Below are 27,999 nucleotides of genomic sequence, written 5' to 3' on the forward strand. Positions count from 1 at the left end.
AAAAGGCTCCTTGGGTAACAATGATCAGGTGTAAAAGTAACACACGCGTTTTGCTCAGCTTTCTGAGAGCTGGGATGAAGTAGGCAAAGTGTTGCAAAGTCACATCTAGCTTTTATCCAGCCTGTTCCTCTCAAAACCCACAAACAGAAGGACAAGCAAAACAACTCAGACAGGTGAGTTGTTTAAACTACAGTTACCATGTTCCACAGGGATATCTGTGACATGAAACCAAGGTGTTTGATGTCAAACAGCCTTTCCGACAGAAAAGCTCACCTTCTTCCTCTGCACTATGCTCTACATGGAACATGGATCCGATGTTTCACCTTCATTTTTAACAAGTATAGAGAGTTACATATACACAAAGCCTACAGAAGATGCCCAGATTAATCCACTGCTGTAATCTTGAAGTAGTGAGTGCAAAACACACATGGAAACAGAGATGTAGGATTATTAATCAATGAAAAAAAGTGCAGATTGCTTTAATTAAGCTAATGAACACAGTTGATCTGAATGCTTTTCCCCCAAAAATTAAAAATACTGCAATCCAAACAAAGAACAGAATCATAACTCAGCACACACACACACACACAAAAAAGGTCAGTGGCACTCACAGTTTGGTAACTTATCTTCCACTCCACCTCCCGATCACACCTCTCAAATCTTTCACTGTCCAACTGGTAAGTTACGCTGTGTGCTTGGCCTGCAGTGAAGGCCAGCACGTAATCCTTTGGCAGCTGAATGCAACAGAAAATTATTGGCCATGTGAGCAACCAGCTACAAGACAGAGTTAATATATTATCATTTCCTAAACTAGCAAGTTGAGATTATACAACCCAGCTCCACACAACACCCAACACCCCCATTAAGTTTCACTAGTTTAAAATTAATAGAAAGCAATAAAAAGTCACCCTTGTTTAAAAGTAAACATTGAGCCAGCTGCATTTTGTTTTTTTCCTGGTAGCTTACAACTCCAAGCACACTTCCACCTGAATTGGCTATATCCCCATTACAAGTTTCCTACCTCACTGTCATCCAACCTCTGCTGTCCCATTCCAGAGTAGCCATGGCAGTACTGCACTGTTCATTGCCAGCAGGAAGCTGACAGCCAAAGTTACAAGTAATTCCATCCTTTTTCCTTCTCCTCAGCAAAACAAAAAGCCTGACGAGTCCACATGGACTGCAGCGAGTCTCCTACAACCACAACACCCCATCATAGCACTTTTATAGCTATGAAGTCAGGCCCAAGGCAAACAAACAGGTGGGATGAGGATCTCTGATACTTTTGTTTTCCAGCTGGCCAAACCCATGTGTTTTGACAAGTCCAAAAGCACACTCTAGGAGCACAACACAGCCCAAGAACGTAAGCTGGTCACTTCCATACTGCTCCTCAGCTAGAATCAAACCTAAGGTCTTGCTGTGGCAACTAGGGCAATGCTGCTCAGCAACCTAATTGCTAGTGCTTTAGTCCAAAAGGCTTCTGCCAAGAGTATCCCTACCCCTGACAAGTTGTTTTCCATCGTCCCCAGCACTTCCCACCCATCTGGGATCAAGAAATAAAGCAAACTATCCCCAAGGTTTTTCTACAGAGAGAACAGGACAAGGACACGTCAGCACCAGAAATTTATCACCATCTGCAAGGCACCACCACACATTATCCCTGTCAACAGCTCACAGAATTATCCCAGCAAGCTGGATAAGTAGGGAACAAACAGGATGCAAGGAGATGGTAGAGCCCGTTCCAAACATGAACAAGTACGAAAGTACACGCCAGGGTGGATGGAGTCTTGGGTGACATGGTCTAGTGTGTGGTGTCCGTGCCCATGGCAGGGGGTTGGAACTGGATGGTCTTGAAGTCCTTTCCACCCCTCATTCTATGACTCTATGAAAACACTGTGCTGTTAGCACTGCTTCCACAGGCACCACAAGGGAAGGCAGGACCAGGGCTGCAGCCACATCCCCCTTGGCGGATGCACAGATCCAAACGGCGCTGTCAGATCTGGCTGCACGCCCTTTCATTCGCCTCTCCCAAAACTTTCAGAGCTGCCAGTTATCTGAAGGGGGCCTACAAGGATGCTGGAGAGGGACTCTTCATCAGGGACTGTAGTGATAGGACAAGGGGGAATGGGTTAAAACTGAAATAGGGGAAGTTCAGGTTAGAGGTAAGGAAGAAGTTTTTTACTGTGAGGATGCTGAGGCACAAACAGGTTACCCAAAGAAGTGGTAAATGCTCCATCCCTGGCAGTGTTCAAGGCCAGGTTGGATGAGGCTTGGAGCAACCTGGTCTAGTGGAAGGCACCCCTGCCCATGGGCAGAGGGTTGGAACTGGATGATCTTAGGGTCATTTCCAACCCAAACCGTTCTATGGTTCTATCCTGCTTTTCTCTGAAAACACTGATGTAGCCATGCACAAAGGAACCAGCAAAGACACAAGGGCACCTAGAGCATTGATGCCAATCTCTCCAGATTCACCCTCTCAATTCCTTTTTTCGCCCTAAGTCACATCAGAGGGAATTTTCTTCTGATATGCCACAAAAGCCTGCTAGGCTTCGAGGAGCAGAAGGTGATAAGAGAAGGCAGAGGAGGAGTATTAATACAAAATTTGCTACTTCCACTGCCTTTGCTCTAGACAGAATAAAGCCACAGGGTATCAGCAGTTTTGCCTTTAATCAGAACTAGCACACTGACATTTTGAGGTCAATCAGGTACGCTACAAATAGAAAGACGCTACTACAGGGGCAAGGCTGAGCTGTGAGAAGTTCTTGCAAGAGGGCATCAGTCCTTTGCAAAGCCCTTATCACCAGCCACCCAAGCAGGTCCCACCTTCAGAAGAGAGACTCTTACCACTGCCATTACAAAGGTTTGGAAGGGACAAGCTACAAGCAGAACAACTGTCAGTCTGGAGAACAGCAGACGCACAACCCGTGCCAACAGCCAACAGGTCCTCATCCAAGTGACAAAGCAGACCCGTATCCAGCACTGAGCAAAACACCAACTGCTACCATAGGTTTGCAATCCCCAATAGACTCCTGGTACCAAGGGGACTTTAAGCTGCAGGTAACAACTACTAAAAACATCCTGTGATACATCAGTGGAGCATGCCTACATCACCTTTACACTCCACTAACCCAACACAGCACGTTACAGTGAGGAGAGTGGGTACAGAAGCAGTGTCTGTTCTTAGGAGACATTGAGGCAGGTCTCAGGCCAAGTGCTCACAGTGCATTCAATGCAGTCTGGATTTCCAATCTTACTTTAAAAAACAAAAAGTAAAAACTATTAAGTCAGTTACATAAAACTTCAGGATTTTTATCTCTTTTGGGTGAGTGGGGACATCGAGGGAAGGAGGAATCCACAATGCAAATCTGAAGCTGAAGCAGACCTGGTTTTAGGAATAAGCAATTGAAACAGCTGCCCAAGGGGACCTCTCTCATCCCTTTAGGCTGTTAGGGAGAACACAAAGCAGTCACTATACTGGCTGCACCAGTCTAACAACAAGCTCCAAGACCAAGTGGCCACCAGATGCCAAACAGACTCCTAATGTCCTTAGGTATCCCAGAAATCTGCTTTCATCGAGCTGGAAACCCGTGTCTGCAAGATTAAGCATTAAGATTATGCTTAAGAAGAGTAGTTCTTCTGCAAACAGCTCAGAACCTGGCTCAGCAAAACGCTGAGCTGCCCAGTTTTTGCTTGAGCTCACCTTCCTGCCCATGCACGAAGGCCACCCTTCCTCTCTCCCAGCCTTATGTGGTGGGCTCAGATTCAAGTCAACTCTACCCTCTGCTGATGACAAGAGGAACACCTCTAACAGGCTGCTCAGAAACAACCTACTTTTTATAGCTTGCTCACTAGAATGGTAATCGCACTTCACATCCTCACCTCTAACACTGAGGCAGGTTTTCCACTACTGACAAAGCAGTAGGAAACAAAGGAACAAGTGCCCCAAATCAACCTTCGAATTCCCAGAGGTTTGTAAAACTACATTCAAGGAGACAGGAATTAATCCTGTGAGTGATGTGACCTTCTGCTCCAAGTCTCTGCTGGAGACTCGGTTCTCACGCAGCTTGAGCGAACATTCAAGAGCCAGAAATGGCTAAAAGCCCTTGTGAGAGCAAGAATAAAAGCTGCTTGCAGTGAAACCAGGCTGTGGCTGAAACTTCTCCACAGAAGGAGTCTGAATTTTCCCTTCCTGGCCCAGGGGTTGAAGAAGCACAGCATCAATGGGTGGGACAAGGCAGAGCAGACACCCCCGCATCTTGCTTGTGCAAATGTATGTTACATGCCTAGTAGAAAACAAGAGTAAGCTAAACTTTGTTGACAATGATTACAGATCACCACTGATGAAGGTAGTACAGCGCCACCAAGAAAAGCGTGGCTATTCTGCTACAGCATGATGCTGACCTGAATCTGACAGATGTAGACAGCAATACTGCCCTTCATCTTGCTGTTGTATCTCCTAATACATAAGTAGCAGGGCTGTTACTTGACCATAATGCCAGTATTGATGCCCAGAATAAGAAGGGGTATACCCCGCTTATTCTTGCTGCCTCCAAACATCAGGAAGAGATAGAAGAATTTATTCTACTACAGACATGTACAGACTGTACACATGTACAGACACATTTACAAACTAAGACCTGCAGAAGATATAAAGGCAGAATTTCATTAGACACAGATCTGTCTGGTAGTGGGAAGAGAAGAAACATGGAGTTTATCATCACAGCCAGAGAACAACTGCAGCAAAGGATGTATTTTGCTTGTAACCAAGATGTTCCTTACTAACGGCTCTTTTCCCTCCGCACACGGGTCCCTATCATCTCTTTCTACACAGGATTAATACCAGGCGCTGATGCAAGTGCTGATGCTCTATAGCACAACTCACAGTCTGTACATTAGCACTGGCCAGAATTTTCCTGGACAGGACAGTCAATACGGAATCTGATTTGTGGCTTGCAGAGACCTGGAAGATAGGGTCTCATTTCCAGTGGAGCTCAGGTCTGCCACACAAAATACAGGTATCACGGAAAGAAATTAAGCCCGAGAGCTTTCTGTGGAAGCAGCAGTCCTCTGGGATGAAACAAGCACAACTAGAAAGGGAACACAAGGTTCTTAAGAGAAGAGCAGCAGCATCCACCTGACGGCACCAACTGTAAAATGTCCCAGAACAAGCCACAGTGGTATCAGGAGAATCCCCCATCGCTCCTTCAGACTGCACAGGGCAACCTGATATGAGAGTGACACCTAAAAGGAGTTATATCAGTACCAGTAACACATCCCACCTTCTGCTGCCCACCACAGACAGCAGTCATCAAGCTGCAGCTGGGCTTATTTCACAGTTGGTTTTCTTTTTAATTCTTCCTTTACATTTTCAGACCCACTTTAAAGATCTGAGGTTAACTGTTCAGGTACAAAGCCAATCTGAATGCGCCAGCACCTGCAATTTACCCTCACTTCCAGTTCCATACCCAGCTGCTGTAAGAAAAATCATCTCCTTCAAGCTCAGGGAGACACCCAGACTTGGAGCCCCACCTTGGAGCTCCACCAAGCTCCAGAATCCAGGGCAACACTACACACACTGTCATTTACATCGGGAATCCTCCCCTTGCTGCCAAGCTGAGGGAAATTCTCAAAGGAAACCACCCACTGCAATGACTAAACCAAGGACTGCAGGTATTACCCCAGCCTCTCTTAACAATGCTGCATCCAGAGAAAGGTTTCTGGAGAGGAGGATATGCTTTGTCAATGGTGACATTAAGCAGCCACCCAGTTTGCAGCTGCGGACTACACAGCTTTTCAGGACAGTAAAGCAAGTCTTCCAGGAGGACAGATCATCCTAGAGTGTAGCAAAGGCTTTAAATTTAGAGTCCCTTCCTTGCAGAAGAGCTCTTTCCACAGAAGACTGCTAATGGTCAGAGCAGAGGGCTTGTGTCCATCCTGTCAATTAGATGTTCTTCTGATCCACCTCTGACCTCGAATTACTTTTGTTCCAATATATTCTTTTTCTGCAATAAGAAAGGTCTGTTTCCTCCTCTGCAGGATCCCTTCAGCTATACGAAGCTATGTTACAGACTGGGTAACAAGAACTGCTAGGGAGCAGTGTGGAGTGGCAGGGAGGAAAGGACAGTCATGGATATTTTAACTGGGATGTGTACATTTGGGGTAAAAAGGCTTTATTAAAAGTGCATGCTTTTCTTCAGAGGTACCAAGAGCAAGGAATCCCCATCTAAGCTCTGGCTAGGGGAGTGCAGCAGCCTTTGCAACCCCTAGCCCTGTCCATCACTACCCGTCAAGTAGCCAGTGACTGAATGTTCTTCAGCATTTCATCGAAAGCCTCACGGGAAGGTGCTTCGGCGTTCTGGAAGGCCACCTTGATTCGGCTGTAGAGACTGAAGGACTTGAGCTCCAGCCAGATGAATCCAAAGCGGTCGTCATCAAAGAGAACAAACACACCCGGTGTTCGCTCAGGGCTGGTGAAGCCGTGGCCAGCAATAAGCCCCGTCCCATAATAACTGCAAGGAGAATAGCAAAAAAAAAAAAAAGATGTGAGAACAGCCATAATTACCTAACATTTGATGAGAAAATAAAACAAAAGTACGATCAAGCCACTGTCAAACACACTGCCAGGTGCTACAGAACAGCCAGTTTTATACTCAGCTCTTAGCACACAGCTCAAAACACTGTTGATACCATTTTAAGTAAAGAAACCCTCCACTGCTATTTGGAGGTTGCTGCTTTTGGCTATCCTAACTAGCCCCTGCACACCAAGGCTGATTTTTTCCTGTAATTCAGCCCAATAATCCATCTGAGATCTACTCCTGCAACTCAAGGATCAACCAAAGCCCAGACAATCCTCACAGAAAAGGCATGTTGAGAGAGTGACCATAAAGGCAAACCTTGTGATAAAACCTAGGGGAAGGGAGACAAAGGATGATCTAAACAACAGGAAAGTCTAACCGAAGCTGGGGAGGAGTAAAGGTCAGCCTAACCTCCAAGCAAGCAGCAGGTGGAGCAGGGTTTTACTCAAACAGAACTCGGCTGTGACAGCAGGGATCTTTGGGGATTAACCAGCTATAGGTAGGTTTTTCCATGAGCACAGATGTTTGGCTGAAGGTCACCTGCCTAAGCCTCAGCTTTTGGGGTTTTTTTCCACATTTCATTTAGTATGTTGCTTCACTGGCTCCAGGTCCCTTTCAACAAGGCTCTCTGCATACTTGTACTGACTGCTTAGGGTGCTCAGCACCTTCCAGAGCTTGCCTCAAGGTACCAGAGATCAGGGAAGGGTGTGAGAGAGCACTGTGTTCTGACAGCCAAGGAACAGAAATGACACACACAGGAACAGGAAGCTGCTTGAACAGGTCTTCAAACACACAAACTGGGCAGCTCTGGGAAACAAAACACATACAAAAGAAGGGGAGTGGGTGAATTATGGGAGAGATGCTTGCTTCAGAAGAAACAGGATAAACATCTAGCAAGGAAGCAGGATGGCAGATGACTGCGGTAAAAAAGAGACGGAGCAAACAACAGCATGGAAGGTAGAGCAGGGACAGCAGAAAATCTGAGGACAGCTGGGAGATCCACATTCAAGTAACAGGAAAGCAAATAACAGAACAGATCTCAAAGATACACCCTCCCCTTCTGTTTCAAAAAGCGCCTGGCATGACCAGGCTCTAAACCCACCACCCCCTGTTACCAAATTCGGCAGGTCCGGGGGTAGTCTTCATTCCTCGATATGACTCCCATGGGCAGCACGAAGGGCAGGGAAGCTGGTGCCTTGTCCTGGGTTGACCCCTCCGCTCCTGCTGGGTTGTCTTCCCCTTCGGCACCTTCTCCTCCTACGGGCTTTGCAGCAGGCTGGGAGGGGTTCTCTTCCTCCTGCCGGTGTTCCTGTTCCTGCTCTTCCCGACGCACCTGCTCCTGGACCTCCAGGACAATGCGAGAGAGCTCACTGAAATCACGAAGGTTCTCAATGTCAGGCAGGTGCAGAGGATGCGCCAGGTCAATCTCCACAGTCTGCTGTCCCGCCGGGATGTTGGGATCTCCCTGCAGACAGAAAACAACAGCTTGGCTGCAGAGCTCAGACCTGTATCCTCCCCATGTCCACCATCTGACTTCTGCATAGTTCACCCTATTCTACAGTCACCAATCTGGCAATAAAAACCCCCGTCTTGGACCTTGTTTGCTGCTCCCTGAGATGTGTACATCATGTCTGCCTTTTGCCTCCCAGAAAGAGAATTTTAAATTAAAAGCTACAAGTCAGGCTGTACTTGCAAGGGTGAAAGAAAGTCAAAGCTGCAACTGCATTTTGACAGAATCCCTCCCTGCAGAGAGGAAGGAGCCCACTAGCTTGGCCTTACTGAAAAGCTGCCAACATTTGGTACCTAATCCTCAGATACACGTAAGCAATCTCCAGTGACCTGCTACCAGCTGCTCACAGAAAGCAGCTGGAAGTGAGATGACAGGAAAAGGGAGCCAGGTGGCATCAGGAGAAACTTAGAACAGCATGTTTTAGCTGCTCTGCATGTGTTAAGATTTACCTGATGCATCAATCCCCACAAGCAACAGGATTTGGGGTGACAACAACCTTCCAAAGGCTTCTCCAATGGATCTGTAACATCGAGAATACTTTAACAGGCATCTGAGAGAAAGACAAATGCACTCACGGTGATTTTAGTCCCCTTTGCTTTCTTCCCATGAAAGCTCAACATGACAATCTCCAGCCCGTGGCTCCCGTAGGTTCCTTTGAAGAGACCTGGCTTTATAAGGTCATCAGGGCTACTAGGAGGGAGGTAGATGCGTCGGTATGTCAGGCAGTTGCTGTGCAAAAATCAAAATGTTTGAGAGGTTAAGAGAGAATCCCCTGACATGAGGAATGTGTCTGCATTCTGCTCCTCCAGACAACTTTGGGATGTTGACAAGAGAGGGGAGGGTTCTGTGTTTTCCACAATAAACGAGCTTAACAGACTTTGCTTTAGACCTGTGCAAGCATTTCCTCCCTTCACTTCTCTCTACCAGTACTCAGCACACCAGAAGGCTCCAGCAGGAAGACCACAGTAAACCTCCTCACCCCTTGGGACTCCCAGAGAACCCAAGAGTGAAGCATACTTAAACATCTGCTACAGTGAGGCGGCTCCTATTATCACAGAAGCATATAATGGTTTGTGTTGGAAGGGACCTTAAAGATGATCTAGTTCCAACTATTAGAAGTTGGGAGTGACAGTTTAAAACCCACCAAATTCTCCAGGACCAACTGATTTCTGCCTAGCACACTCCAAAGCACATATTGCTTACTAATATAGATACTGAGCAGACAGCTTCTTGAGACTACGGGCATTTGCTCTGTCTCCAAACTGAACACAGTGAAATGACTGGAAAGCACTGTGCTTCACTGTGTCTTTGCACAGAACCTGCAGAGACACAACATCCCTCTGGCTGTTAAAGCCCACTGCAAGCACACAATCTTCAGAACAAATGATCCAATGTGGTCTCGAAGTTGCAGCACCCCCAGTTCTCAAAAAGAGCTGGTGATCTTACTCATATTGGCTGGTGTAGATGAACTTCATTAAAATGAGCTCTTGCATGTGTTCATGGAATATGTCTTCCAGAGTTCGACCCCACTCTTCCCGTAGCCAGGTCCGGAATTCCTGCAGCACAAGAAGAGAAAATGGGGATGATAAAGGCATTTAATTTGTGACAGTGATGCACCTCAACATGACTTCAACTCGTTAGCATGATTTACTGGCAGAGCCACAGAGAGAGCATATGCTCTGTCAGACAAAAGGATCATGGCTGAATTTGGTAACTAGCATGTGTTGCTGCACAGCTGCCTTGGAAATACACTTAACAAGTAGTGATAATGGTAACTGCCCTATACCTGCCAGACACCACACAATAGACATGTGCCACTTCAAATGAATTACACGTAGAACCAATAAGCCTCCTCAAAATAAAAGCATAAGCATCACCTGTTACTGCAAAGTAGCTGATCTACTACTTCTTTACGTCCTGACTTACCTTGCAGTTGCTCATTTGTGTACCCATAAGCTGACTCCTGTGCCCTATCACGGCATATTAAACATAGAAGGGGAAGCTTTTGAAAGGCACTGAAGATTTAGAAGGTTAAATCCTGCTGATTTAATACTGATGCATCTAAATCCAAAGGGTGCTTTGAAAACATCTCCTAAAGTACCTTTACACCAGCTCTGACAAGTTAATACCCTACCATGAGTTACAAATGATAACAGCTTACACTAAGATAGCAGCCTACCAAGTGATATTCCAAGCCCGCTTGCTTTATCTTCTAAAGCCAGATCCTCCAATTACCATAATGCCACGCACATTTAACACAGTGCTTTGAAAGTATTAAAGCATTTCTCATCTGCTTCAGAACCAGAAAACACTTAACTAAACCTTTCACCCAGCTGTTTCCCATTAGTAGACAGACATTTTAAACCATTTGTTAGAAGCAACTCAAGTTTGTCAGATTTGTCAAGTTTAACTAGCTGGCAGCAAACAGCACTACCTGGAACAGGTATTAGGCTGAAGGTTTTCATCCTGACATTTATACCTGCATCTTAAAACATGTAATTTGAGTCAGGAATCTATCTTGCTGGGTATAGCTGACACACACACAGGATAAACAATTAAATGAAGCTTTCAATCCCTCAACCAACATGATCAGATGAAGCTGGTATTCAAATACAGCTGGTACTCTGTATTAGTCCTGTGTCTGATAGATTTTAATTACATAGACAGCAATACCATGAGATTAGTGTTTCGTGAGTGCTGCAGCATGTACAATGCATATTGCTGTCTTTGGATACTCCTGCTATCAAGCAGGAATGGTATCACAGCACAGGAAGGAAAAGTTGCTGGGGCTCCCCTGAGCACCTTGCTCAGCGAACTGCCTGAAACGGCTTTTTGCTCTACAGGATGGACATTAACAGCCTGCTCCAACACCCTGCTACAGACTGAGGTTAAGGCATGGGGTCTCCACCCAGACATTCTGCAGGTGCAACACTGAACTGATCCTATATACTGGATCCTTAAATCATACCTTGGCAAGTAAAGAAAAGGTTCCCTAAGATCCTGCTATTATTCAAACATGGCCACTTTAAGTTTTGATTCCAGTCACAGATTGACTCTACTCACTTAAAAAAGATTCTAGTAAATCCGTCAGAAGCTACCAGCCTGGGTTTTCATGTATGTTCAGATACACAGAAGTTAGAAGGCAGAAGGCCACCTCTCTGACCCCAACACTAGCTAAGAGCTTCGGCAAGACAGAAATGCTTTCTCTTTAGAAAGGGGACATACAAACAGCCCTAATGCAGACTCTTGGCAAAGGACTCATACCTCTTGTCTTCCCCCTGACATCCGATGGTGGTCTGTCTGGTTGCATTTTGTGGAGAACTCATCTTTCTTTACAATCTGTAGTTACCATGGAAGAGAATTTAACAGGTTCAAATCTGTTTAGAGATGCTTAGGATGATGTAACTAAGACTGCTGAGAGTCTGAATTCCTGAATTTACTACAACAGAGAAATCATTAAGTGATACCAAGTAAATCAGCTACAGAAATGAGAAATAAAAGCAATAAAACCCCAACACATTCTAATGAAAGATAATAGGTTTAAGTTGCCCCTCTGTTTGAGCTTTCCTCTTCAAAAGAAAAGGAAACAAGCTCTCAGGAAACTTTTCAAAGCATCCAATGTACTGAACGGATGCTACATCATCTTCTCAAGGTTTCATCTTAAGAGAGAGCTGTAAAACAGTACAGGTTTGTGTGCCTGCTTGGACACATTCACCAACTGCAGAAGGACATGTTACATATCCTTTCCCCCAGCCTCTACACATACTGGTGCTCCTGCACTCTCACCATGCTCCAGTCCAACAGAAGACAGTGTAACAGCCTTGCTGTACTACTGCCAGTGAACAAATTCAGAGTGGGGAACAGCCCACACAACTTGACAGACACATAATGAGCATAAAGCTGGCATCCACACATACAACAAGGTGGTGAAAGCCACATCACTTAAATCAAATTCTCATGCAGTTTTTTGATGAACCCATTTCCAGAGCCAATGTGCATGATCGAAGGAGGTGAAGGAGGAGCAGGTCAAAGGAGGCGACCCTGCCCCTCTACTCTGCTCTCGTGAGACCTCACTTGCAGTATTGTGTACAGTTCTGGTGTCCTCAGCATAAGGAGGACATGGAACTGTTGGAACAAGTCCAGAGGAGGGCCATGAGGATGATCAGGGGACTGGAGCACCTCCCGTATAGGGACAGGCTGAGAAAGTTGGGGCTGTTCAGTCTGGAGAAGAGAAGCTGCGTGGACGTCTCATAGCAGCCTCCCAGTATCTGAAGGGGGCCTATAAGGATGTTGGGGATGGACTATTCATTAGGGACTGTAGTGACACGACAAGGGGTAACGGGTTCAAACTGAAACAGGGGAAGTTTAGATTGGATCTAAGGAAGAAATTCTTTACTGAGAGGGTGGTGAGGCACTGGAATGGGTTGCCCAAGGAAGTTGTGAATGCTCCATCCCTGGCAGTGTTCAAGGCCAGGTTGGACAGAGCCTTGGTAGCATGGTTTAGTGTGTCCCTGCCCATGGCAGGGTGGTTGGAACTGGATGATCTTAAGGTCCTTTCCAACCCTAACTATTCTAGGATTCTATGATCACACATAGGATGGATGATGCTGAAAGTGCCAGAGGAACTCACCTGGATATGGCCATTATGAGGTCCCTTATGACCATACATACACTCAACCGTTGCAGCCTTCCTCTCCATGAGATGAATCCTGAAGAGAGGTTTGAACCTCATTGGATCATCAACATGAGGGTCATGAGGTGGCAAGTACATCCACCCGATGATGAACAAACCATCTACCTGCAGAGGGGTGGGAGAAGAAGCACATGAGATCATCTCTGCATGTTTGATGAGTATGCGGCAAACAAATCTGGGGCCTATTCTGCAACAGGGTGGGAGCTGTGGAACAGCTTGCTGCATTTCCAAACTGCCTTCCAGCAATTAAACCAGACCATATGCACTTGCAGCACACCCCTGGTGAAGAGGGAGAAGGTTTGTTTACCAGGCTTCCTGCACCACTGGAAAATGATCAGGCCTTTATTACTGCAAACGACTTTGTGACGGATGCTTGGTGTGCAGGATCCAGAGGGAGAGGCTGCACTGAAGAGACCACACAGCTAGTCAAACTGTAATTGGTTTGAGAGCTCATGCTGGCAGATACTCAAGCAGACGAATTCTGCTTCTCATGATTATCCGCGTCTTTTGGACAAGGAATCATTTGGCTCCATTACTCATAGACAGCACAGGAAGCAACAATCTCCTGTGCTCAGAGGTACAAGTGCCAGCCCTCTTCCTGCATGCCTAACAGAATCCATCCCCTCTACCCCAACAGTTCCAGAGAAAGGATATTTTCCAAAGAGAGATCTGAGACAGAAGAGGAGCAGCACCACAGAGGCACTCTTGTCTTTATAAGGTCATAATATCATGTAAGTATTGGTGCACTTGGATGCACTCTTCTACTAGTTTATGGAACAGAATCTCGCAAAACCCAAAGGTCTTGTGATTTGTTACACTTCAACCTGTCAGCTATTGAACCCTGGTGCAAAGAACAAGGGCCTCAGGCAAGCTTCTGGCCCAGCTCTTATCAATAGAGTCAAATGTTGTTCATTAACTGCTCTTCCCAGCAGCACAAGAGCTTCCAGGCTCCACAGGTCTTGCACCAGTCATGCCCCTGTATCATAACATCTGATGCCTTAGTCTTAGACATGGCTGGGGAAAGACGGGAAGGAAACGTGCACGAACACAAGTGCAAAACCCTTTGCAACATGATCAGCTGCAGGCAAAGATAATGCAGTAAGTGATGGGCCAGTGTCAAAACCTCTGCTGTACCCCACACACAAGGAATGGACTTCTGTGCCAGTTACTGGAATAACAGCACTGAACTCTGAATCAAGCCTTTCCCTGAAACACTGCTCATGTTTTCTGTGTGCTCCTGTGACTGCTTGGAGTACAGCTGAAACACAAAAGGACTCCCTGTGGAAAGGTGGTGACGATGAAAAGGTCAAGAAGCAACCTCTGGGTCCCAATCACTTGCTTCAGGGCTGACTATCCAAAATCCTCAACAGCTCAGAGGTGGCAACCAGGTCTAAAAAGCTGTATACAAAAGACTCATGAGTCCTCAACATCACAGCCCTCAGAATGAGGTACTCACTCACCACCACGTTCAGCAGTCCCCCATAGGGCCCGATGTCCGGCTGCCATAACCCCAGGATGTGTCGGTATCGGTGCAGCACTAGGGAACAGTGAGACACTGGAGTGAGCACGTCACACTAAGGAATTGGGATTTTGGGGAAAGAAAATAAAAGACTGCTACCAGACCGCACGCAACACCACCCAATACCACCCACAACTGCCTTTACTAATGAAAACTGGTTACTTCAAACCACAGCCAGGCAGTTCTGAACTGGGGCCTCACACAAGCTCACACAGATTTAAACTGTTCCCTGCAGACCTGCTCCTGGCCTGGTGCAGGAGTTTACACAAACAGAAACCTCACCAGCAATTCACAGAAAACATGGTCCCATCAATGCAAATCATACTATCACGAGCTAAAAGCAAATAAAGTATCTGCTGTCTCCAAAATATGTTCTTGATGCCTCAGGCTGCAAAGCAACAGAAAATAAGAAAGAACAGAAATGCAGTAAGGAACAGGGGAATTTGAATATTTTCAAAGCATTTCTTTGCCTTATCTAGACAAACTTGTCTCCAGAGTTCAGCATCCTTAAAAACAGCCAGCAAAGCATGCAGACCATGTCAGCTCAGGAGATCTGGTGGCGTTACCATGTCAGTAATGTCCTCAAAAAAATCTAAGCAGCTACATTTCAGCACTGCCCAAAAACTGCTTCAATGTCACCCTCAAAGCCTACTGCAGCAGGTGAGGCTTCTCTGTCAAGTCAGAGATAGGCGCACTTTCAATCCCACCAAAAAAAGACAAGTAGGAACATTATCAGCAAGCAGGAGAAAATGTACAAAATGGTCTTAATAAACCTCCAGTCCTTATACAGTCAGCCATTAATTCTGTCCGTGTCATCTCCTGACATGACCAGTACAATCTGACATTTTGGTCAGAATCAGGATGTAAATTTCTATGTAGGTGGCAAGAAGATACTACCCTTGCCTTAAAATGATGCTCCTGGCCAACTCAGAAGGTCACAATAACCCACTTAACCTACAGGACTGGCTTGAAGAACAGTTTCTGCTTTGCATCAATTTATAGGAAGAATTGTGTTTCGGAGCAGTTGCTATTAACAACTTTGTTTCATTTACCACCAAAGATAACAAGAATTGTAAGAGTGGATTTATTACACCAAAGCAGAGAACTTCCACAAAGGTTTAGGACAGCAGAGAGGGTTGTCCAGAACTGCTGCCAACTGGCCTGGAGGAGCCTTTTTCCTGTGCAGTAAACAACTTAAGATTGATAGCCTGGATGACCCAGTGAACCAAGTGCAGCACAAACAGCACTGAGGCAAGCAAGCAAACCACATTCCCAGTCTTCTCATCTCAGTGTGGTAATGTCACATTAATAAAGGCGCTGAGCATAAGCTGCACCACCCAGCACAGTCTGCCTTCTACCCTGTCTGGCATGGAGCTGATAAAACCCAGCTTAAAAAAAACACTACTTTCAGGACAGAAAACTTGATGCTAAGCTATCCAAGAGCAATGAGGACGTCCCTCTCCCCAGCTCCTGTCACAAGCACTTCCAGAGCTGTAGGTACAATTGATGGGCTTTTCAACAGCCCGATAAGCGTCTGTGTGACAAGGCAAGCCCTTCCACTGCAAGCCACATGCCTGCTAGAGATGGTTTCTGTGCTCACTTTGAATAAACAGCTGGCTCCAGCTGCAGCTCAGTTCACCAGGAACCATGGTTCAGGATACAGGGCTGAGACACAGACACATGGCTGAGTGTGTTTCACCATCAGTCCTGAACACCCAGAAACTCACAAGGAGGCAGGAGGCAAAAAAAGTCTCATTCACCTTCAAAAGAATCCTACCCATTGGATAACAGCTTCTGTGCTTGGTTTACACCCCAACAGCAGGGACACCTTAATGGACAAGTCATCATCTTCGCTCGCTCAGGATGCTGTGGGCTCCTCCTCCTGTTCTTTCAGGAAAGGAAGTGACTAGGGAAAATGCTGGTACTTGGCCAAAGGCCCAAACAAGTCTCAAAGCAAAAACACAGCTCCATTTTCAAGCCTGGAGTGTCTCTGGGCTCCAGCACGCCAGCAGCTACATTCATAGCAGGGAAAACCTGATGAATTCCAGCTCTGGCTGTTCCTGGAGGGAGACAGGATGGATCTGACAGTTGTTTCCCTCCCTGCTCCTCGAAAGAAAACAGCATTTGGGTCTTTCTTCAGCATTTTCCTCTGCTATAAATGTCCATTTTTCTGAATCCTGAAAAAGCCTCTTGCCCATCTGAGCCACAAATCCTCCCAGATGGAGCACAAATAACATCCACTGGATGCTTCAGTACAACCCCCGTCCAGCCTGGATAATACCCACATTGACACAAGCAGCCCTGCAAGCTCTTCAGATGGGAAGGCAGCTTGAATCCAGCTGGGGATGGGTGAGGAAAAGCAGTGAATGACCAAGCTCCCACTAACAGAAGGCTGCCTGAGAAAGGACTAAAGCCTGTGCTCTTCACTAAGAGCTAAGACACAGGACAAGGAGGTGACACTGAGCAAATGTACAGCAATTCAAGCAAGCACTGCAGTACTGGCACACCACAGACACTACAGGTATGAACAGACAAGTTATAACCCATTCTGGGGTTATTAAAATAGGACAGCAGGTGCTTTCAGGATCTGTTCTAACTAACTCTTATTCCATTACTGTGTTCAGCTTGGAGAGCACAGGCAGAGAAATGCAAAAACCTAACACAGGAGCTGTCAGTGAAATCTGCAGCCTTTAAAGCAGAAGTAGCTCACTTTGAGTGGAAAAAACCTGATCCACTACAACTCCCAGGGCCCCTCAGGATGCAGCAAGGTATCTCTAAGCAAAATGAGTTGGAATAATACAGGCAGTTGCTGCCCCCCAGCTGGTGAAAACTGACCTGCTAGTGGGAAACGCTAAGTGTTAGAGCCAGGCTAGTTTAAAACGCTGGGGGAAGCAATCTGAGCTGACCAGGCGAGTGCTGCATGAATACAAATTAGGGAGCACTCACTGTAAATCCTGGCAACAAGGTCTTAACAGTCAGGAACAGAAAAAAGGAGGAAATGGGCAATTGCATCTTAAACCACACTTGCTTTTCCCAGAGTAATCCAACATGCCTCTAGAGAAAAGCGGCATGAGACATCAAAAGTGTGGGCTTGTGGCTAAACAATTAACTGAGGGAACAGCACAAAATGCCATTTGAGAGCCACAAAAAAGAGCACATCTGGAGCAAACACCGAGGTAGCAATCTACAAAGGAATCCCTCATCCTACAGGATAGCTTGGATGTGCCTCTCCTTCCCACCCAGCTCCAGAGCAAGGCTGCTGTTTATGGGCAGGACTGCTAAACCTAAAACTTCCTATCGATTCCTGCTGTTTGTCTGTCATGACTCACATTAAAGACACCGTGGTGCTTTGTGGTTTGTGGCTACCTGTGCTTTCTTTAGCACAGGTAAGTCTGCAGCATCCACTCCACTCAGTGTGTGTGAGTGAAAACTACATTCCCAAGCACCAGTGAGTTAGTAACTTGACTTGGCTAAACTCTGCAGACCTAAAGGAGCATTAGAGACAGCTCAACAGCCCCTCTAAAACACAAACAGTAGTGACTTTCTTAACTGATGTAAACTAATCAATATTTCCCCCCAACTCCTGCTAACAGTGAGCGTTAAAAATCCAGCATTTTAATATTCTTCCCTCAACACAACATTAGGAGGGAAAGAAGTTTACCCAAAGCAGCTTCTTGACTAAAGAAGGTAAATCACAAGCTCTGAAACACCAGGAGAATGTTTCCTAGAGATGGAGATGGTGCTTTAAAGGATTCAACTGTGCAGGGAGGGACTTAATATGGGAACCCTCAGCATGTTTCACTGGGAAGGGCTGTGGATCAAATGCATCTTAACTGGACCATGAGAAAGCTTTTTGCCAGTCCAGAGCTTGTTCAAACTTGCTTTTGGGAGCCCTTACCAGGGTATCTGAAGATTTCCTTCTAAGAAAGGAGCAATATGTGAAGAGCAGAGGGAGTACTCCCTTCTGTGAATGGAGACCCAAAATTTTCTAACTCAAAGCACTTCAAAAAGAGGCTCAGCATACCTCAGCGGCTGCCATAATCTCATTGCCACTCTGAAAAGTCAGAATACTCCCTTAACGTGCAACAGCATGAACTGACTAACCAGCACCCTCTATACTATATCAAGGTCCACCCCAAAATAATTTGCTTAAAGCCACGTTACACTCCATGCAGCATCTTGTGTGTGCTTAGTGCAGGAAGCATCAATCAGCAGGAGGTACGTACGGCAGGTGTAAACATCTCTGTACTCCATGTGCTCGTAGTCGGGAAGGATTTTCATAAAACGCCCCGACTTCACTCGTGGGTTTATACCTGAACAGACACAGCAGGGTAAGTACCAGCAAACTCTGCTCCACTGTAACCAGCACTGTTAACAGTACGATGAACCTGGACCAACCACGCAGGAAAGTCAAACTCTTTTTCGACTTCACTTCCAGTTGTGGGGCATCATTTGTTTGCATCAGCCCAGCCTCAGGTATACCTGGTTAGCAGGATTACTCACACAGAGCTTGGTATGCTCAAGATTCCCCACAGACAGAACGTATAAATGGCATACAGTGAATTCAAAGTGGAATCAGGGTCTTCTTCAAACTCTGCAGTGCGACTGTAATGAGCAGTGCTGCCTCAAGAAAGCCACTTAGGCCACATAAGTACATGGACAGTAGCCCAGGCCTTGGATTAGTCATGCTTTCTATAACTTAAACTCAGTTCCCCATTTCCCACACTACTTCTTAGAGAAACACATTCAGTGGAAAGAGAAGTGTTCCACTAAGAGCCTGCAACAGGGCGACCTATTGAATCTGGACAGGAGAGCAGAGATGGTGCATCCCTGAAAGCCAGAAACTGTGGGCAAGTATTCTCACTTTAGATTTACCATTGCTAGTTAGGACTGTTGAATGGATATGGACACAGTCTTTACTCAGAACTACAATAAAGTCTGTCACAGAGGTTCTTGCATGTCAAGCGTGGCTCTCTGCCAAGGAATGCAGAAACTACTTTAGTATAAAGGAAGGCTGGAAACACATGTAAGACAAATCCTGTCTGATTTTCCTGTGGATGCTCAGCCATTCTACTAAAGGTGGGATTAAAACCCTTCTGCCTGTTGTTCTTTCCAGCATTAAGATCAATGCTTGCGGTCATCACTGTTTCAAGGTTTAACAAATACAGTACATGTAGAAGCTGAGCCAGATTTTGGGTCTGCAAATCTATGGCGACCTCTCATGACTGACCTCTTTGCTTTTGTTTCATAAAGCAGGACCTTCTTCAAACAGTCAGAAGCCCTAGCTCAAGCGCTTCAGGTCATATCTTGTTTTTTATCCTAAGGACCACAGGTAAGTCAGTTCTTTAGAAGATCTGTGATAGGGAATCAAGACAACACAGCTTGGCAGTGCTGGTATGGGAGCTCTCAGGGGCTTTGCAAGGCTCTCTGAGCAACCAGCCCAGCTTCTGATTGCAAAGTGCAAGGTTTGGTAATAGGGGAAACAGCCTCACCATGGACCTAGGCCTCCATTCAGCCCTTAGCCTACCTTGGTTTCTCTCATATGAAGATGCCCCCACCCCTCCTTACTAGAAGACAGAAGATGTGCATCTGCCTTGCACAAGACACAGTGGCTCTAAGGATTTGGGTTTCTACTATTTTACTATTCCTAAAACTCACTAACACCTCACAGAGGCCCAGCCCTTTTAAGCTCTCCTCCTTCAGAAGCAGCTCAGAGGAATGCTCATTCCTTTACCTACTGTGCTTTCCCACTTGACAGCATCTAACAGTGTCTTTTCACTGAGATCAAGACCTAGCTACATTAGGGCTATGAAAAAATACCAGTTAATTCCTTAGCGAGATCTGAAAATGGCAAAACAGCAAAGAATGAGAAAACTCCAATACACTTTATAATAAGGTTAAATTACACTCTCTTTTCCCATCAAAGGATTGAGGGCCATAGACATCCCACTTCGTGGCATCTGCTTAAAAATAAAACTCCAGACATATCAACTTCACAGATGAATCCCCTGCCATCAGCAAGTAAGTCCAAATAACTTATGCTGTCAGCATTTAACAAATATTCAACTCATATATGCTTTCAAAATTGGTACTAAGCAAGGACATATGGATCTATAGCAGCTTTATCACTTACGCTTGGCATAAACATCTCGACAGGACACTCCTGTGATCTCCAACTTCCGCAGGTTTTCACAGACCCCGTATTCTGCAATGACACGGATAACAATGTTAGCTCTGGCACAAAGGTGTGGATCTTGAGATCCACTGTTCAAGAAAAAAACAAGATCTTATTAGGTGCTTATTATCTTGCAAGAATAATCTTATTATCCTTGCAAGCTGCTCCATTAGTTCAAGAATCTTATTTCTGCTTTGAAGAGAAAACAGAAAATTAGATGCAATTTCACTAAAGTTTGGGAATCTAACACATTTTACAAGCAATGCCTGCAACAATAAATACGCCATCAGGAACATACAAACACACCAAAGTTACAGGTGCTTACACCTAGACCACAAAGAATGTGAAATGTGGAAGACCTACTCATTCCAGCTGGGACTGTACGCCCATTTAGATCAAATCATGACTCTGTGTAGTAATTATCTACTCCCACTGAGGTACTCAACAGGGAAAACTGCATATTAGGATCTTACAGAAAAGGTCACACAGACTTTAAAAAGAATGAAACGGAGACATAAGACAGGCATCAGCATGTACAAATATGGTTACACTTGAAAGCAGATCAGATTGAGATGGGTCTGTTGTACATTCAAATGCCTTTGATTGCTTACAGAACACCCTGAAAACAAAGCAATACAGAGATCTTATAGGCATCTTTGAAGCAGAAAATGAGATTCTCCTCTTTCATTTTCAGGAAGTACACGCCAAACTTCTGAGAAACCTTAAAAAAAAAAATAAAAGCAAGTGCTAACATCTCAATACAAGAAACCCTTAGAAGACCAGAGGGAGGAAATGAGAAGAGGGAGATCCCAAAAAATCAGCAGCAACAAAAACCACCATGCTGCAGTGACCCTGATAGATCTCAGTACAGAAAACTACACTCCTTGACATCAAAGACATCTACACCACAGATCAAACACCAACCTTCCTTACGAGTACCAAACATCTGCCAAATATGTGATTAAAGTGTATCTGTGAAGACTCTTATCCAATCATTAAATATTAAACTTATCCGCTGTAGAGCTTCCTTGAATTAACAATTTACTGTGGCTGCCAAATACCACTACTGAATGCTGGTAACCTACTGCAAACCGAGAACTCATTTTTCCTATGCAAGAAAACCAGAAGTTTCCCTGAATGAATTCAACCTCCTCCATTCTATAAATACACTTGCGGTACATGTACACGATGAGACAGCACATGCAAAGCTTACTGTCAGCCTGCCTACAGGGAACACACATTCTGCACATCCCTTTGGGTAAGCAAGTTCAACGAAGAGCAGGCAGAAGATACAACAAACACATTGCCCTTCATTAGAAGATGCAAAGGTCAGTGGGAGAGTTCCTGCTGACTTCCTTCACAAAAGCCAGAGGAAGCTCTAAGCGTTATCAAACACAAGGTAGGATAAGGAAGCACCATCAGCCAGGGAGCAGACAGAGGAGCTTGCAGGAAAGGACTTCCAGCACAAACAAGCTATTTAGTGCTGGGCTGCAGCCAGCTGACCTGAAACAGCTCATTCTGCAGATGGGTGAAACCAGAGCTCTGCTGGAGACTAGAAATTCAGATCCAGGCAGCAGGTCACCCAGCCCTCCTGCCAGAGGTATCAAGGCTTTCAACCACTGGTGTGCATTATGTGCACAAGTGGGTATGTGTTTGTTAATGGAGGGAACAGCATGTCTCAGCCGATTCGAAAGTCAGAGATCTTTCTGACAGAAACAGAGTGGTCATAGCCTGCTGTTTGCAAACAGCCAACTCTTTGCATGTAAACAAATACTCACCTGGCCACAGAACCAGTAAGATGCAGGCTTTGTGCAGCAGGCATTGCAGCTAGATTAAATTCAGTGTCACTGAAGATTATCTGTGCTGCATCAGAAAGGGAGGAGACATGCAGAGGATCCTGCCCAAACGGCATTTCTCTGTGTTGCTCTAACAGCAGTACTAGCACAGTCATATTGTCTCTTCCTCCAAAAAGTGCTAATTTTTCAGTTTTCCCTACTAGATCTATAAATCACTTTGAGTGCACTGCCACAGTAAATCTATTACCAGCAGGTAATCTTAAAAACAACAGGGTAGGGTGGGAAGTGATTGATGTTAAAGCTCTACCCCAGTTTTATGTAAGAGCCCTTGATAACCTGCAGTGAAATATTAATTTCATGAAAGCCAAAACACTACTAAAGGTGCATTTCTAACTGCTGGAGTTTGTATCTTTCCTAAAGAGAGTCAATGTTCTTTCAATAGCAAGCTCATTCAATTGAAAAAAAAAAAAACAACCCAAAAAACTTAGAATTTAGATATGCTACATGTGATTTGATGTCAGATTCCAACGCTTATAAGAAAGTATTATCAGAATAGAGAAAAATAATCAAGAATAAAGAAAATAACCTCATTTTTGTGCGCTTTAATACATCTCATTTTCTGACAACTAGTCCTTATCTTGTTTTGTACAGCAAACAACTACAAAGAGTCAAAATCCCATACTGATGGCTAAGCTCTGGTTAAGCACATCACTTCAGCTTCTCTGATCCATGAGATGTTAACACCACAATGGCCTCTTGATGAGACAAAACAGTCTTCTGGCTCACAGTGCCTACTAAGCCTCCAAATATCACAAGCAATAAATGCAAGCATCTCTTTGATCCATACATAAAATTAAAAATAAGTAGAACTTCAAGATAGCTACAGAAAAATAAAATGAATGTTTTCTTAACAGAAAACAGAAAGCCTTTTCCAAGAAAGCTCTGAAGGGCTCAAGCTTCCTAGGAAATTCCACTTCAGTGCAATTAAATCTATTTTCAGGAAACATATCTCAGTGCAACAGCTCCCTAAGTAAAGTATTTTAAAGAGTTAATAGTCACAGAAATCCACACACGAAATTTAGACTGTTAGAAAACAGCTACTTAATCCTACTTCAAAAGCAAGGCTGGAAATTGGGTTTAAACTTCTTCCTTGACCAGCTCGAAAGCCTGTTTTATTAGATTTGTAAGAAATGCTTGAAAGATTTACCAAACACACAGCGACACAGTGCTGTTTCCACAGCCACATGCACCAGAATTTAAAGCACTTGGGAAGGCAATTCTCCATTTATTAGGAACTGCACTAACGCAATTTACTCCCTGGTCTGCCTCTCGCCATATGCTCTTTTGAGCCTCATGTTCCCATCTCCTCTCTAGAAGCCATGCCATACATCTCCTTCTGTGTGGCCTGCACTGAAGCTTAAAAAAAGCAAACAAACAAATCAGGTTCTTCCAGCCCAAGTAGGGAAAAATCCTCATATTCCTATCAAAGACCGAATTACTGCTTTTCCTCTCCATCCTTCTCAGCATGGCAATGCTAGTCAGCAGCTGCAAGCACTCAATGTGGACATCCGCAATTCAGAGGAAGTGAGGATGTCTGGAAGAGCTTGACACCCTTATCACTGCTATGTTTGCACTGTACCCTGCCTAATCAAGTCCTCCAATTACTCCTGGATAACTGTGTGTTTACAAGGCTGTGCACAGAACAGAAAGCACTTACTAGATTATTTCAGAGAACACAAAAATGGAAGATTCTCAGGCTAACACCCCCAAAATACCAGGTGGACAAGCTTGGAACCAAGTTCTTGTTTCCAAAGGCTGAACTACAAGATTGAAATACAGCAAATAGTTTCCCAAACACTTCTCCCAAGGGAAGGCCTGTAGTTACCACCGAGATATTTTGCAGCCACAGATAAGGAGATCTGATCTGCAACAAATGAAAGCATTTGTGGCAACCCTGAAGCAAAAGATGGGTAGCTCTAGGTCTACAGCTTACAAGTTGACCTAAGGAAGACTCTCTGAAGGATGGCTACAGCTAGCAAGCACCTGCCATTAGCAATGAGAAACAGCAAACCGTTGCCAAGTTGTACCCTGAAAGCCAAAGAACGCGGTCAGAGATGAAGAAAAGCCCATGATGGTTCACCAGAGAAACATACCATACAGTGGTTTAACCTCATATAAAGGGAGATTAGAGCCCTGTGAGTTATTAACATCACCTCTGCGTTTACTAGAGTGCAGCACTACAGGAAATTGTTCCTGTTTTGGGAGCAGTTGTACATCAAACCCCTGTGTGGATTCTCTGGAGTCCTGTAACAGTTGAGCTCCATGCATCAGTTCCCTCACTGATTGTATAAACAAGATTTCCCACTCTCCTCTACAGGCACCTCCTTCTGTACAACTTACTGGAGGTTAGCGTCTTTAAACACCTTGTCTGACATTCTTCATCAGGTCCAAGAGCTGCTGGAGGTCATTCTCACAAACAAAAGCCTTTTCATTCAAGCTACAGATCTGGTTATTCTGAATTACTGGCCTGTTTCCAGGTGTTCTGCTGCACCTGTGCTGTTTTATTTTAAGACGAAAGTGGTTACCATTTAAAATAGACTATCAGGTGTTAATCAAGGTAGGTCAGGCCACCAGCCAGGGTGAAGGAAGCTTTAATTCTGCTCCCACTGCAGAGAACAGCAATCTCCTATTTATAGAAAACATGAAAGTGACTGCAATCCTCTTGTTGCCAAAGAAGCAATAGAGACATTGTTTACACCAAACAGTTGCAATGATAAAAGGACAACAGCCCTAAAAAGCCATGCCAGTGTTGCACAACCACTTCTGGTTAATCCCAGCACTCTTCCAGTTCAAAATCACCAGCAAAAGCCACCCCACTTTCAGGAAGACAAGTCCTCTGAATGCTTGCACTAACCACAAGATGCTCTCAAGTCGAATCTACAGCTGAGTTAGCCCACAGTAGTGCAAGAACAAGATACCAACACTCAATGGCTGACTGAGGCAATGGCTGGGCTTCTCTCGGAGAACTGTTCCATTTAATTTTCGAACCATCTTCCTTGTTTCTTTACTGCTGTGCATTTCTGAAAAAGCAGACTGTTTCACATATGCAACTGACACAAAGTTGAAGTTTACTAGTTAGTACCTCAGACAGCTCAGCTCTGGAACATCAGCAGCAGGCTTCAGAGTAAATAACACATCAATGCAAGGAGCACACCAGGGGAGGTGCACATGCTCTCGTTCTGTTTCTAGGACATGCAGCTTCACAACAAGACTCAGGCAGATACAAGCACACATTGCCCTCAGATGGGAAGTGGCTTGGTTTTGGGAAAGATTATAAAAAGTAATTCCGTTTCATGTTTGACCATCATACAGTAACCAGGGTAGGGTTACACAGAAACACAGTACAGGACATCCTGAATTTTACATCTGTATATACTAATACCTGATGCCCACACAGGTCCTCAAGTAGTTGCATACTCACATTTGAACACACTCAGTAGCTGACCATGTGCAACAGATCATCGAAACACACAGCGGTAACTGCAAAACAGCTCCATAAAATGACAGATTTCTTATGTGTATAAATACTCATAGTGACAGCACTACCACAATGGTGATTACTTACACTGCTGTGTAGAGCACTTTGGACAGTGCAAGTCCTTAAGAACTGCTTGGAGAACCATGACTGGTTAAAAGACTGCAGTAACAGTTTCATAGATTAAAACTTGCTTTATGCACCTCTCACCAAGGCCAAGGGCCTTGAGACAGAAGTGTAGTCTAAAAACTTGCCCTTCCTGTCTGGTTCAGTTTTAGCCATACAAAGCCCACCGTTTCTTCAAATCTCAGCTTAGCTTTTGAGCATTGCTTTATCTACTTGCAGGAAAATCCATGGAGCAGTGATGAATTCAGTAGGCAAATTTATTTCTCAATCAGGCCTAATTTAGTGGTTCCTTTTGAAGACAATCTAGCTTATATTCACAAGTTGCATACATTTCTCTGTAAACATACTGCCAGCATCATAACCTATTAAAATAACTGATCAGTGAAGTTTTGCAAACCATTCATGAAACATATGTTCATGAGGATTCCACATTAGTAGAGGAGTATAAGGAAAGAATGAATACTATTTTATTAGCCTGTCTCCAAAAAACAATGTTAAGTTACTGGGACAACAGGATCATCCCATGCTGAAGTAAGGAACAAGAATGCTTTGGTGTACATTTTCTAGGTACAGCCTTTGTACTGTCCAAGGGTTCCTGGATAGTGCTGATAAGGCAAGAATTCATTCCTTCAAGGCTGAATGCATTTGAACAGATCCCACTGCTGATGGCAGGCAGCCACTCTGACATATCTAAATTCTTCATCTTGATGCCCTCACTGGTATTAAAAACAGAAAACAAACAACAACAACAAAATATACATGACTTCATGTGTTGGCAGCAGATGCACCTGGCAGGATCATACTATTTAGAGAGACGATGAGCACAGTAGGACAGCCGCTGGACTAGCAAACAGGGAACAGAGAGCCACAATGTCATCAGAAAAAGCACAAGGAGGAGAGAGTAAGAATTTCAGTCTAACAGAGCAGGGCCACAGCAGCACAGAACTGAGAAACTGTACCAACAATCCACCCCCAAGGCTTTGCATTAATGCAGCACTGCATCCTTGTAACAGACATTCCCCAGGCAATGCACATTCAAATCGCGAACCCCCAGAAACCTGGCCCTATGCTTCCCGAGATGGGATAGGAACGGATGACCTTACCCAGGGCTGCCCTTCTCCATCTGCTCACTAGATCCCAGCGGGATCCCTGCTCCTGCTTTACCCACTGTGCCTCCACGCCCCCAAGGCCCTCAGCTCAGCCCCACTCTCCAGGGACTGATCACTCCCCGTCCTCTCTGCCTGAAATACTCCATCCCCAGGATTCACCCAAGGACACCCTACATGGAGGCATCACCCACCAGGGCCTGGTCCCATCCCCATTCCTCCCCTCCAACTGCCACCCCGGGGAACAACCCCAGCTCGATGCCCTTTGCTATAGCCGCTCACACGTCACTCCTTCTGCAGCAAGGCCCACCAAGTAAACAGCGCGCCCCAAAGGACTCGAGATGTACCCTCTTTTCCACCTCCATCCCTAGAGCCCTGCCTGGCCCCCTCACGATCCCACAACCCGCAGCCCTCAGCTCTTTCCTCCACCCGCAGACCTCCCACACCATCCGCTCCCGTCTCTGCACCACTCCACACTCCACCACCTCCCCATAACCTCCGGGTGCTCCTGCATCGCCCGGGACCCTGTCCTTGCACCCCCCGGCCCCCCACCTCAGGGCGGGCGGTACCTTCGCGGCAGCGCCGCCGCCAGATCGTGTCAGTGCGGAGGATGCGGCGGAAGGTGGTGCAGACGCGGGCCAGGCTAGGCAGGTCGGTACCGGGCAGGGAGCCGAAGATCTGCACCAGGAGCTCAGGAGGCAGCTCCAGGATGGACAGAGGGGCCCGGCCGGCAGGGCCGGCCTCGGCGGGGTGCGACAGGGGCCGCCCGCCCTCGATGCGCTCCGCCGCCTCCTCGTCCTCCTCGGAGCTGCCGCCTCCCGCCTCCTCGGGGTCGGTATCGGTGTCCGGCTCGCTGTCCCCGGCCCCGCCGCGCCGCTGCTCCCGCGCCGCTCCCCGCCGGCGGCACCCGCGGGCCGGGCCCACCCCGCACAGCCGGGCACACACCGCCATGGCCGCCACTGCTCTG

General features: G+C 45.7%; 1 protein-coding gene across 4 annotated transcripts; it reads right to left on the bottom strand.

Moving 5' to 3' along the window:
• Positions 1 to 8: 8 nt before the first annotated feature.
• Positions 9 to 27,983, bottom strand: FBXO31 (F-box protein 31; the record flags this gene model as incomplete). Of its 4 annotated transcripts, XM_080638127.1 has the most annotated exons (11): positions 9 to 734; positions 6,281 to 6,506; positions 7,688 to 8,037; positions 8,658 to 8,811; positions 9,529 to 9,638; positions 11,347 to 11,421; positions 12,713 to 12,880; positions 14,236 to 14,312; positions 18,521 to 18,607; positions 20,428 to 20,499; positions 27,602 to 27,983. In XM_080638127.1, 10 exons carry the CDS (start codon positions 27,981 to 27,983, stop codon positions 6,284 to 6,286), a joined length of 1,698 nt encoding a protein of 565 aa, XP_080494253.1. In that variant the 3' UTR covers positions 9 to 734; positions 6,281 to 6,283. The 4 variants fall into 4 exon arrangements, with proteins under 4 accessions (XP_080494253.1, XP_080494252.1, XP_080494254.1 ...); XM_080638126.1 differs by having other exon boundaries at positions 9 to 6,506; XM_080638129.1 differs by lacking the exons at positions 9 to 734; positions 6,281 to 6,506 and adding an exon at positions 6,560 to 7,379.
• Between the last annotated feature and the right edge of the window lie 16 nt (positions 27,984 to 27,999).

This window comes from Psittacula echo, assembly GCF_963264785.1.
Source record: "Psittacula echo genome assembly, chromosome: Z".
NCBI lineage: Eukaryota > Metazoa > Chordata > Aves > Psittaciformes > Psittacidae > Psittacula > Psittacula echo.